Source organism: Lampetra fluviatilis, chromosome 4 (assembly GCF_964198595.1).
Source record: "Lampetra fluviatilis chromosome 4, kcLamFluv1.1, whole genome shotgun sequence".
NCBI lineage: Eukaryota > Metazoa > Chordata > Hyperoartia > Petromyzontiformes > Petromyzontidae > Lampetra > Lampetra fluviatilis.
The window spans coordinates 22,376,914-22,390,744 of record NC_136278.1 but is presented as its reverse complement, the minus strand read 5'-3'; the positions used below and the strand labels follow the sequence as shown (position 1 = coordinate 22,390,744).

Sequence of the window (13,831 nt, the reverse complement as noted above, 5' to 3'; positions counted from 1 at the left end):
CACACAATAGCACCACACCACTGCCACCACCGCCACCGCCACCGCCACCACCGCCGCCGCCGAACGCAGGGGAGGAGGCCGTGGCATACCCTCTGCACGGAGTCGTCGTATTTTAGCTACATGGGACCCTAAGCCTGCTCTGAGTTTGCTTCTGCCTGGCATCACCACTGCCCCAACAACTTCAGACACACAATAGCACCACACCACTTCCACCACCACCACCGCCACCACCGCCGCCGCCGAACGCAGGGGAGGAGGCCGTGGCATACCCTCTGCACGGAGTCGTCGACAGACAGCAGCGTCTGCAGCCGCTTGCGCTGGAGGACATTGGTGAACTCCATGTGGATGGGCAGCATCCGCCCCGTGTGGCTCACGAACCAGTGCTTGTCGTGGTTGGGCCCGTAGTTGTAGCTCGGGGTCCTGTTTGTGGGGGGGAGAGCGCAGGGTGTAACGCGGAACAGAGTTAGTGCACCGATCGTCACTCCCTTCCGCCAAACCCCAGCGCCGCTGTGCACGAGGAGAACGCACGAGCATAGGTGGAACGATGTCGCTCATAGGGAGTTTGGTTAAAGGATTTGTAAAACAAAGCACACGTCTGTGCTGTGTAAAAAAGGAGTACTTTAAAGGCAGCATACTTTCAAAGAATATATGCCATATCGGCAAGTCAGAGAACACAACTGAATCAAACCACCGTAAGATAAAATAAAATTGGCTTGTGCACCAAATAAACGCTCGTGGCTTCCAGCTCACACGAGCGCGGGGCAGTCCTCATCTGTTTACAACACTCCATCAACAATGGAAATTCCACATTCCTATGGCAGGGAGGTGAGAATGAACCACTGTTGACTACTTCCACAAAGTGCCACTTATTTTATCGAACGGTACAAGGGCTGCGTCTACCCTTAATTGGGATTTGAACTCTCAACCTTCCGTTTGCGAGCCATGTGCTCTGGACCACTGCACAACCCCAACCACAAAATAAATATACATCAGTTTACGTAATATATGATCAAATAATGTAATAATATATACACCAAAACCATAAGCCAGTGTTCATGGATTCCACTACCTGTTGCCTCTGCTTTGTAGTCTGCTCTCACCGAAGACTGTTGTATTTAATGCCTCACGAGTGACAAGCAAGTGGTCAAAACTGTGGAATTTTGTGAGACCTATGAATAAAAACCCTGCGCTGTTGAATTTTAATAGGGGAGAAAAATCCCACGACAGAAATAGTTTCCTATCCTTCTTGTTCATCCTGACAGACAGTAATCTTTTCCTGGGCTTAAACAGCTTAGCACGCAGATGGGAACATTCTGAAAAGCCACTGTTATGTGGCTCTGCAGATCCACGTCATTGAGGAAATAAAGGAGGCCTCCCTGAACCCGATCAGCAATATTATCTTTGCAATAAAAATCCACAGAAGCAGTTTACAGCAGTGAATGTGTGTGTGTGCGTGCGTGCGTGCGTGGAGCGGCAGTGCAGCGGTTAGCACGCTGCGCTATGAACCCTCCCCTAGGTCGACTGAGCCTCAAATGAGTACCTGGTGCAGTGTGTAAACATTGCCACTGGGGAGACAAAGGCGGTCGGGCGTGGTGCTGGCCGCTCACCCCCTCGTGTACCGTTCCGGCCTTCATAGGTGCTCGCTAACAGCACTTGCCCCTACAGTCTGTTAAGGCCATAAGGGGGATCTGTCTTTTTTTTGCGCATGCGTGTGCGGAGCGGGAGTGCAGCGGTTAGCGTGCTAGTGCTTCGAACCCGCAAAACCAAGTTCCATTCCTGCGTCATGTGACCAATAACAGTGGCTAAAAAGTGAACCTATCCCGAACCTCCCCAAGGTCGACTCGGCCGCAAATGAGTACCTGGTGCGGTGTTTGAACATCGTCACTAGGGAGACAAAGGCGGCAGGGCGCGGCATTGGCCACCCACCCCCTCGTGTGGTGGGTTTTCGTGGGCGCTCGCGAACAACACTTGCCCCCACAAGTGTTTCTCTGTCATTGTGTGTGCGTGCGCCTGTGTGGCGCAGTGGTCAACCTACCGGTGCTGCGAACTCAGCGACCCGAGTTCCATTACCGGCCACGGATAACATCATCGGCAAGCGGTATCTGAACTTGTTTTTGGGTCTCGCCACGGTCACGTCAGCCTTAAATGGGTGCGCAGTGTGGTATGTCAACATCAGCACGGGGGGGGGGGGGGGGAATAGAGGTGGCCAGGTATGGTGCTGGCTACGCTTCCCCCACTCCCCATGCCCCCACTCCACCCCCACTCCAGGTGCATCATTCTAACCTCAGTTGGTCCTCACCAACAGCACTCGTCCCAATCGAACCATACGGCTACATGTGGGTGGGTTTTTGCTTTTTGCGTCTTAACACCGGTTCCAGAGACTACCCCCAACACCGTTTAAATAAATCGCGAGCAAAGACCTCCACAAACTAATGTAGCGTGACATGATGGCCAAAGCGCAATTGGAATAAATTTAAGTGTTGGGGAAAAGAAGAAAAGTTTGACACCTTGTGTTGTTAATGTTAAAAACATTCTAGAAAAAAAAGTAAATTTATATGGAACGTTCATTGACAGCAGCAGTCGTTTATAAAGTGTTATTTAAGCAAAATTCCACAAATTTCGTTGAAATTAGTGCAATTGTCCATTAAAACAAGCATTAAAAGATACAAGGACCATTTAAAACAGACAAGAGACAGTTCTGATATTCAAGAGAGCAATATTGTTACTTTGTGTGAGATGTAAAGAACAATTTTCCAATGTAGTGTTTAATCTAGGGATGGAAAAAAATATAAATTTTGAGGCACGTCTTGAATTGAAAAGGCTTAAATGAGACTTAAAACTTTCGTGACTGCAGAAATTCATATTCTTGGTTCTTTCGATAAAGTCACGTAGATAGATAATAAAAATAAAATAAAATAAAAGTAAAAAATAAATTACAATAAAAAATAAAAGGAAAAAAAAACCACGACGTTTCAATCGCAACACAAGCGGTATTCTTCTCTTCGCCTGTTGAAGACCACTTGTGCTGCGATCGAAACGTCGTGGTTTTTTGCTTTTATTTTTAATCTATTTTTATTTTTATTTTCTATCTTCGTGACTTTACTGAAAGAACCAAGAATATGATTAAAATGAGACATTATTAGGGCATATAATCTTGACAGTAATTTCCAAGGGTAGAGTGTTTATAATTTACAGTGAAACACCTGCCTCATCTGTCCTTCAAACCTCGGGGGTTCCCAATTCAAGATGACTATCGGCATGCGTTGGTGTCACAGGCTATTGCTACAGGGGTGGTCTGAAGGCCGATTTGACCGTACTTCGGTTGTGAGGCAAGATGATAGGCCCGATGCGGAGACATCTAGGCCACAGCCGTGACAGCTCCTCATAGCCCTTGGCAGATGTTCAATTATTAAATTGTCTTCTTGTGTGTTTATGACATCAATGTATGGATCCTAAAAAAAAAAAAATCACCAAGATTATTTTTTCGTTTGTTTGTTCGTTTCTCAATCCGCTTGACCTGGTGAGGGTCGCGGCGGCGGCATGTTGAGTAGGGCGGTCTAGATCTCCCTGTCCCTGGCAACAGACTCCAGCACTATATGACTATACACTATTACACTACACTCTACACTACCATACACAGACTCTAGCTCTTTCCGTGAAATTCCCAGGCGTTCCCAGGCCAGCCGAGCGACATAGTTCCACCAGCGTGCCCTGGGCCGGTCCCGGGGTCTTCGCCCAGTGGTACGTGCCCGGTAGAGTTACAGGGGGAGTCTACCAGGGGGGGGGCATCCTTACAAGGTGCCCAAACCACCTCAGCTGGCTCGACTCTGAGGCTCTCCCGGATTACCGAGCTCCTCACCCGGTCACGGAGGAGTGAGCCCAGCAACCCTGCGGAGAAACCTCATTTCGGCCCCTTGTACCCGTGATCTCATCCTTTAGGTTATTACCCAAAGCTCATGACCATAGGTGATTTACTTGTACTCGGTTGGTGGGAGGATTTCAAGCATCTCATCATCAAAGCCATTCATTCATCTGCCAGATAATGCTATTATGATTGCGTAAGATTGTGAAGTGTATATTTGTCTGCGTGTCTGTGTAAGCTGACACTCACAGACAAGCTTCGTCTCACTGCCATAGGAATGTGCATTGGACGGTTGTAGGACAATGCCATTGTTTGGTAAAACCCAAGAACTTCTAATAATGAACAGTCTAAAAAAAAATGTATGCTGTCATCCAACTTAAAATATCGACCAAAAATATACTGTAATCTACAGGGGGGAGTGGTGGCGCAGTAGTTAGCGCACTGCAACTATGAACACGGCCACCGTCAGTGTATTCCCGGCCACGGTTAACATCAGTGGCGAATGATATCTGAATATATTCTGGGCCCTTCCCTTCACCAACATGCACTGACCAGCATAGTGAGATATGGTCAAACAACATCTCATGATAATACAGTATGTGTGTGTGTGGGGTGGGGGGGTTATTATTATAATTTTAACTCGGCCATAAAATATTAGTTTTTATTTAAATATTCGTTGTTTTGCTTTAGATGACTTTTGCCACCCAAGGGCGAACTTTTGTAAATATAAACCCCCGACGCCTTCTACATTCATCAATGTGCATCGCGCCCTTCAATTATGGCCCAGATTTACAAGAAATGATTGCTGCCGTGTTCCAATTACCCCACTAGAGGGTAGGACGAGTCCTGATTGGCAAGCAAAGGCATGATCAGCTCAGAGAAGCGACTGTTTCACACAACGAATGAAATAAAATGCGATGGCCCACGAGGGCAAAACAAATAAAATGCGTCCTCACTTTTAACGACGATGAGCAAAAAGAAGTTGCTTTTGCGATCGGGGCGAGGGTTTTAGCACGGGGCTGCCCTTCAGGTTGTCTCGCCTCTGTTTATTTGCGTTCAGTAATGAAGGCGACACTGAGAGGAGAGTCAAGGCACGCTGTCACCCACCCCCCCCGTGCCCCCGAAGTTAAGGCGCCGCTTATTTACCCAGACGTTAACAAAACTGCTCATGCCGGGGAGCTCCCAGCGGTAATGAGGCGGCGCGCGCAAGATTGTCTTTCACAACACGGGCGGGCGGGCGTCTGTCTCTCTCACACACCGCTTTCTCTCCGTGCAAATGGGTGGCCAGCAGCACCAGTGGGACGCTGCTGATGCTGCTGCTGTTGAGGCGTAATGGTTCTGATTGGGTGTGGCCCACCGCTCGCGTCCAAGCTGTCGTGTCACCCGCTTTCGTGTTTTGCGTTTCTTTAACTCAATAGAAAATTTCACTACGACCGCTCGAAACGATAATCTTCCCGACACGACTTGAGCTCCAGGGAATGTATTATTCCTCATTCATTTATGTCTGCGCAGTGTTATTGATTTTACCCGTTAATACGCAGTTGTTTTTGCGCCGATTTCTATTCGACTCATTGCTGCACTTTATTGGTATTTGATTTGCTTCTGTCACATTGGTGATCCATGTCACTCTTGCAAATGAAAATCTTAGAATTGGCGCTAGACACCTAATTAATAAAAATTCGAGTGAGATGGGAAAATAAATGCAGACAAGGGATATGGGGAAATGGGATTCGGCATACGTAGACACACATAGAGATGTAGTGAGATGAGAGATGCGTGCAAGATTGAGATGAGACGAAATAAATGGGATTGCCAAGTTATTTAGCTTGCTAGCTTTAAGAGAATTTGAATTTAAAATTACATTTGATACATCCCTATATTTTCATGAATCCAGGGTTCCTTCAGCTGCTTGGGGCGCTGAGCATTTGCTTGCATTTTCTGATGCCCAGTGCCACCACCACTGCACCCCGTGAGACCTGGCGATTCCTCCTGCTGCCGCTAAATTTGAACGCACTCCAGAGCGATCGGCAGACCAGAATCGCACACTAAACAGAAGCTACTCGCACGGATAACGGCTCATTGCCATGAACCAAACAGCCACTGTGATTGACTACGTGTGATAGGGAATTTGAGTTTAGGCGAGAAATGTATTATGCATAACTACGTAATGCCTGTGAACAAATCACCCGGAATGTGCCGGTCTCTTCAGACCTCAGAAACTAAGCGGGGGTGAGATTGTACTTGGATGGGTGACCACTATGCATGCCAGGTTGTCACAGGCACCGCACTGTGTCATGGGCAATGCGTCATACGCCACTGTGGTAGACCTATAGTAAACTTGCTATGCTCCCGTGTAAACGCTCCCACAGCCTGCGTTGACCGGAATGGCTAACTACCATATGCAAATTTAAAGCAGCTAATTACTCTAAACGCTTGTTAATTCTAAATGTAGAGGGGGAAACTGGAGGACTTGGAGAATAATCTACACGACCACGGGGAGAACATGCAAAATGCAAATATACAAGCATCTGGGGCGGTATCGAACCTGTGACCTCCTGTATACCAGGCGAGGTAGCTAACATCTTTCCACCGCTAAGCCCGTTAGAAACCCCAGCCGCGCAACTACGACGATGAACAAGAACCACCCACCATGCCCGAGCAGGGTCAGACAAAGTGACTCGTCACCGCTCCACTCTCACCCTGCCTGAGCACAGACAAAGTGACTCACACAGCCCCACTCTCACCCTGCCTGAGCACAGACAAAGTGACTCACACAGCCCCACTCTCACCCTGCCTGAGCACAGACAAAGTGACTCACACAGCCCCACTCTCACCCTGCCTGAGCACAGACAAAGTGACTCACACAGCCCCACTCTCACCCTGCCTGAGCACAGACAAAGTGACTCACACAGCCCCCACACTCACCCTGCCTGAGCACAGACAAAGTGACTCACACAGCCCCCACACTCACCCTGCCTGAGCACAGACAAAGTGACTCACACAGCCCCCACACTCACCCTGCCTGAGCACACACAAAGTGACTCACACAGCCCCCACACTCACCCTGCCTGAGCACACACAAAGTGACTCACACAGCCCCCACACTCACCCTGCCTGAGCACAGACAAAGTGACTCACACAGCCCCCACACTCACCCTGCCTGAGCACAGACAAAGTGACTCGTCACCGCTCCACTCTCACCCTGCCTGAGCACAGACAAAGTGACTCACACAGCCCCACTCTCACCCTGCCTGAGCACAGACAAAGTGACTCACACAGCCCCCACTCTCACCCTGCCTGAGCACAGACAAAGTGACTCACACAGCCCCACTCTCACCCTGCCTGAGCACAGACAAAGTGACTCACACAGCCCCACTCTCACCCTGCCTGAGCACAGACAAAGTGACTCACACAGCCCCCACTCTCACCCTGCCTGAGCACAGACAAAGTGACTCACACAGCCCCACTCTCACCCTGCCTGAGCACAGACAAAGTGACTCACACAGCCCCCACTCTCACCCTGCCTGAGCACAGACAAAGTGACTCGTCACCGCTCCACTCTCACCCTGCCTGAGCACAGACAAAGTGACTCACACAGCCCCACTCTCACCCTGCCTGAGCACAGACAAAGTGACTCACACCAGCCCCCACTCTCACCCTGCCTGAGCACAGACAAAGTGACTCACACAGCCCCACTCTCACCCTGCCTGAGCACAGACAAAGTGACTCACACAGCCCCCACTCTCACCCTGCCTGAGCACAGACAAAGTGACTCACACAGCCCCACTCTCACCCTGCCTGAGCACAGACAGTGACTCACACAGCCCCACTCTCACCCTGCCTGAGCACAGACAAAGTGACTCACACAGCCCCCACTCTCACCCTGCCTGAGCACAGACAAAGTGACTCACACAGCCCCACTCTCACCCTGCCTGAGCACAGACAAAGTGACTCACACAGCCCCACTCTCACCCTGCCTGAGCACAGACAAAGTGACTCACACAGCCCCCACTCTCACCCTGCCTGAGCACAGACAAAGTGACTCACACAGCCCCACTCTCACCCTGCCTGAGCACAGACAAAGTGACTCACACAGCTCCACGCTCACCCTGCCTGAGCACAGACAAAGTGACTCACACAGCTCCCACTCTCACCCTGCCTGAGCACAGACAAAGTGACTCACACAGCCCCACTCTCACCCTGCCTGAGCACAGACAAAGTGACTCACACAGCCCCACTCTCACCCTGCCTGAGCACAGACAAAGTGACTCACACCAGCCCCCACTCTCACCCTGCCTGAGCACAGACAAAGTGACTCACACAGCCCCACTCTCACCCTGCCTGAGCACAGACAAAGTGACTCACACAGCCCCACTCTCACCCTGCCTGAGCACAGACAAAGTGACTCACACCAGCCCCCACTCTCACCCTGCCTGAGCACAGACAAAGTGACTCACACAGCTCCACTCTCACCCTGCCTGAGCACAGACAAAGTGACTCACACAGCCCCCACTCTCACCCTGCCTGAGCACAGACAAAGTGACTCACACAGCCCCACTCTCACCCTGCCTGAGCACAGACAAAGTGACTCACACAGCTCCACTCTCACCCTGCCTGAGCACAGACAAAGTGACTCACACAGCTCCCACTCTCACCCTGCCTGAGCACAGACAAAGTGACTCACACAGCCCCACTCTCACCCTGCCTGAGCACAGACAAAGTGACTCACACAGCCCCACTCTCACCCTGCCTGAGCACAGACAAAGTGACTCACACCAGCCCCCACTCTCACCCTGCCTGAGCACAGACAAAGTGACTCACACAGCCCCACTCTCACCCTGCCTGAGCACAGACAAAGTGACTCGTCACCGCTCCACTCTCACCCTGCCTGAGCACAGACAAAGTGACTCACACAGCCCCACTCTCACCCTGCCTGAGCACAGACAAAGTGACTCACACAGCTCCACTCTCACCCTGCCTGAGCACAGACAAAGTGACTCACACAGCTCCCACTCTCACCCTGCCTGAGCACAGACAAAGTGACTCACACAGCCCCCACTCTCACCCTGTCTGAGCACAGACAAAGTGACTCACACAGCCCCACTCTCACCCTGCCTGAGCACAGACAAAGTGACTCGTCACCGCTCCACTCTCACCCTGCCTGAGCACACACAAAGTGACTCACATAGCCCCACTCTCACCCTGCCTGAGCACAGACAAAGTGACTCACACAGCCCCACTCTCACCCTGCCTGAGCACAGACAAAGTGACTCGTCACAGCCCCACTCTCACCCTGCCTGAGCACAGACAAAGTGACTCGTCACCGCTCCACTCTCACCCTGCCTGAGCACACACAAAGTGACTCACATAGCCCCACTCTCACCCTGCCTGAGCACAGACAAAGTGACTCACACAGCCCCACTCTCACCCTGCCTGAGCACAGACAAAGTGACTCGTCACAGCCCCACTCTCACCCTGCCTGAGCACAGACAAAGTCACTCGTCACCGTGCCACTCACGGCACCCACGTACAACATTCCACCGCTCATCAGCGAACCCGACGCTAACACACGTGGCACATTCGTGTGTGGCCCGGTAAACATCCTGCATTTTGAACGCTGCTGCGTACAAACATCGACAGCGGATCTCCACGCGAACCACCACGGCGAGCGGGCGGATCGCCGCGTCACAACCGTGCCGGGCTGTTATTCAGAGCGGTTATCTTTCGGGCTTTCAGCGCCACACGGCTCATGAGCCCAAAACATGGCGAGTGAAGACATCACACATCACGCTGCCCGCCCGGACGCCACGCCAAGCGCACGTTGCCGGCCGTGTTTATGACAATTAGCGGTTCAGCCGGGTCAAGCGACTCCAGAGCGAGTGTCCTGAGATGAGTTGGATGTTGTTGGATACACCAAAACATTCCGAGCAGGGATGAGCTGTGGGGCCAGTCACAACAGAGGCCGTGACAGTCTTTGTTAAGCTGCTTATGTAAGGGATACTTGGTCACGAAGACAATGGGGATCGCGAGGTGTTTACATTCTCATGCTAACCAAGCTAGGCTGCACATCACCAGTGAGCGTGTCAACGTCCCTTCCTGTTTTAACGTGGGAAGTCAACACATTTCAACTTGTTCCATCATCGTAACTATTCATCACTCAGGTTCTATTCATAAAAAAAAGGTTTTTTTTCATTTTTAACACAAGGCTTAACAACACTCCGAAGCATCGATACTGATGCAGTGCATTGAAATGCATAGTCGAGGTAAGTACATAATTAATATATTTATCAACTCATCGTATAGAGGGCCACTCGCTAAAGGCCTCAATGAGCTGATGCCTTGTAAAATAGCTCCTTAGCTCTATGGGCCCTCCCAGCTGAAATAAAGTTCAAGTCCGAGTTGAAAAATACAAAAGAACGCACATGAACACCATACAAGCTAATGTGTGTGTGTGTGGGCAACAGTTCTCTAATGAGGTCTGTTCTTGTAGACAAAGATGATTATGGAGATGAATATGATGGCGATGATGATGATGATGAAAGTGGCGGTGGCGATGATGACGATCGCAGTATACGTATACGTTCACGTGTGTGCACGTCTGTGTGTCTATGCAGAGATTTTTTTTCATGGAGCCCCAACCGCCTGCACCCCGTGGAGAGGTTGGGGTGCAGCATAGTTTTCCGAGAGCTCCAGCTGAAATTAATCCCTGTGTTTATGTATATATATATGTGTGTGTATATGTGCGTTGGAAGCGGTAGTGTAGCGGTTAGCACGCGGCGCTACGAACCCGGCGACCCAAGTTCGATTCCCGCTCACGGCCAACACAAGTGACGATTATCTGAACCGGTCCTGGGCCTCCCCTAGGTCGACTCAGCCTCAAATGAGTATCTGGTGCAATGTATAAACAGTGCCACGAGGGAGACAAAGGCGGCCGGGCGTGGTGTTGGCCACCCACTTCCTCGTGTGCCGTGCCGGCCTTCATAGGTGCTCGCTAACAGGCTCTGGAGACCACCTCGAGAAGATTCCAGGCACGTGTCATTAAAAACGAGTGTCCCATATAGGTGTTAAAAACATTGTTGAAGCACCCTGAAAATGTTTTAGCTATGGGAGCAAAGCAGAGAACCCGGTTAGAAACCCACGCAGAACTGTGGGTGAGAGTGAGAGAGGGCAAAATAAAGTCCACTCGGAGAGGCAAACCCGGGTCGGCGGTCGAACCCACGCGGCGTCGCCCAGAGAGCGAGCGAGAGACTCACACGTGCTGCGTGACGTTGGGGAACGCGTCCGCGTACTGCGGCGCCGAGTCCTCGGGGCCGTGCGGGGCCGCGTGGCTCACCACCATGAGGACGGGCCTCAGCGGGAACTCCTGCTTGGAGCGGCGGAAGAACGAGATGCTGTCGTTGGTGATGAGGTCGGTGAGGTAGTCCTGCACAGAGACAAAGATTCCCCCCCAACCCCTGTTAGCTTTCACAGACCGTTGGGGCAAGTGCTGTTAGCGAGTAGCACGTACGAAGGCCGGCACGGCGCACGAGGGAGGTGGGTGGCCTGCACCGCGCCCGGCCGCCTTCGTCTCCCGAGTGGCGATGTTTGCACGCTGCACCAGGTACTCATTTGAGGCTCAGTCAACCTAGGGGAGGGCCCTGGACAGATTCAGATAATCGTCAGTGTTGATGGCCGTGAACTCGAGTCGTCGAGTTCGTAGGGCAGAACGCTAAACCGCTACGCTACCGCTCCCTGCACGCACACACAGACACAGCGCAGAGCACCACAGGCCAGAGGCAGACACTGCGGGAGACGCGGCAGACAGCTGCACGGTGGTGGCTGCGGTGCACGTGGCCTGTAATCCTGCGAGGGTTGGTGGATCACTGCACGAATGTTGCTAAATTCCCCTGCCGTAGACGTCGAGGTGCCGCCATACCCTGGGCTCTCCGGGAGAATGCGATGCGGCAAAAATGTGGACTCCAACTGTTCCGTCTGTATGGGATAGAGTGTTTCCCCCTCGCAAGTGCGGGTTTTCTACAGGCGCTACGGTTTCCTCCAACGTGTAAACACACATCAATTGACTGACAACACCTTCATATATGGAAGACCGCAGAGCTTGGGCAATTGCTGGCAGTGCCGGCTGACCGCGTGGCTGCCTTCCCGCTCGTCTGTTACTTTAGAACGTCGGGGTGCGCTTATTTTCTTCTGTGTTAAGTGCACTGAGTTACACAAGGTTTGTTGTGCATGATTGAAAAGCCGATCTTGTACCCATCAAATAAAATTGGTTCACGATGAATTAGCTCCGTGGTTCTCAGCTTACTTAAATATAAGGCACTCGATGTTTTATATATCTTTTTAAGGATTTTTTTTGTCCTTTTTGCTGCTGGTGTTTCGTTTCAATGTGAATGGGATGTGGAATTGGCCGAGGGCCTCTCTCGGTCGCGATCGGCCAAGTCGGGGCTCTGCCAGGCATAGGAAGTAGGGGGGTGGGGTTCCTGGCCAGCAGGAGTGGGGGAGTGCGCTGCTATCAACTGCTGTGGGATCCACTGCACGAAGCCCTGGGACACGCCCAAAAAAAAACACTTGTAACTCCTATCCCTTACAATCGCCAGGCCACGACAACGCTCGGCCTCACTTCAATCCTCAGCCACCTGCTTCGCAAGATCCCGAGTGGGGGGAAAAAAAGTCCCGCATGGTTCTTTTTTTTTTAAGACGGCTAATAGACACAATGTTCTTATGATTAGCATCTTTAAGTGCACGCACAATAACAGCCACAGCCACACAGATACAGAGAAAGATCTCCTCCCCCCCCCATAACCTTATGAGGTTGTTGGGGCAAGTGCTGTTCGCAAGCATCTTCTGAAGGCCGCCACACACATGAGGTGGTGTGACCAAGTAGCACTATGCCCAGCCACGTTTGTCTAGTTTACGAACACTGCACCAGGTATTCCTTCAAGTCTGAGTCTACTTAAGAAAGGCCCACGATGGATTTTGCCCTGATGGTGAATCAAACTTGCCAGGTTTAACGTGCAGTGCTCTAACCATCACACTTACGCTCCCCAACGTATACAGACACATAGGACCAGAGATGATTGTTGTCATCATTTATGTCAATGAGGCATGCAAGGATTCACCCCGTTACAATTCCACGAATTGCCACGATTCAGCGTTGCAATTTGATTTAACTGTGTGATCCAATGTAGTGCTTATAGTGACTACAGGGCTCAGCACATGAACTAAGTGCATGAAATGTATGCAAATGAAGGCAACCGATTCTGGTTTTAGTCATGAATCAATTAATCGTTGCACTCGGAATGTGCTAATGTGTATTCACACTGTGGCTTATTTTCTCAATGGAACATGGGGTGGAGTGCTTATTTCTGATTTACTGCCCTGAGTCACTGGTGTAGGATTCCTATGACAAAGGCAAATCTATCCACAGGGAAGCCACTGGCGACTTCCCACAAAGTGGAACAATGAAAGACAATGCAAGGCTCGGTCAACCGCGGGGTCAACATTGCAACTCAGAAACTTCTGATTGCGAAACAATGTAATCTCTCCACTTTGCCACATGTGCTGCTAACCTATTGTGACTGGCGTTGGTGCACGAGGCAGTGGTGTGGCCTGAATCACACTGCGCGACTGTGTTCTGCCCAACACCGATCTACGTATGCTCCACTAGGTACTCATTGAAGGCATAAATCACCTATGGGAGGTCTACTGTCTGATGTTTTTTTATGGCTAGAAATATAAATCCAGATCACTGAGATTCTACCCGTGCACCGACCACAATGTCACAACGCCCCACCAAACATGCACACACACACACACAATGTGAGAAGTGTGTTTATTGTGCTGCAATATGTTTTATGTAAAAATCCTTAGGGGATAAAGTACTTTGTTCTAGTAGATTTAAAGAGCTCCTAAAGGATATTTACTGGATCTATACCAAGTAAACTTACATGGGATTATTTAAGAATTCATAGGGGT

General features: G+C 50.8%; 1 protein-coding gene across 8 annotated transcripts in view; it reads right to left on the bottom strand.

Annotated features, from left to right (window-relative positions):
• Positions 1–13,831, bottom strand: part of LOC144931680 (extracellular sulfatase Sulf-1-like) — a 172,146-nt gene that overhangs the window by 24,524 nt on the left and 133,791 nt on the right. For all 8 annotated transcript variants that reach the window (XM_078855819.1, XM_078855816.1, XM_078855822.1 and 5 more), the window contains 2 exons: positions 11,116–11,285; positions 270–420 (listed from right to left, as the gene is read on the bottom strand). In XM_078855819.1, the coding sequence (XP_078711945.1) occupies positions 270–420; positions 11,116–11,285 (321 nt within the window). The remainder of the gene's footprint in view (positions 1–269; positions 421–11,115; positions 11,286–13,831) is intronic.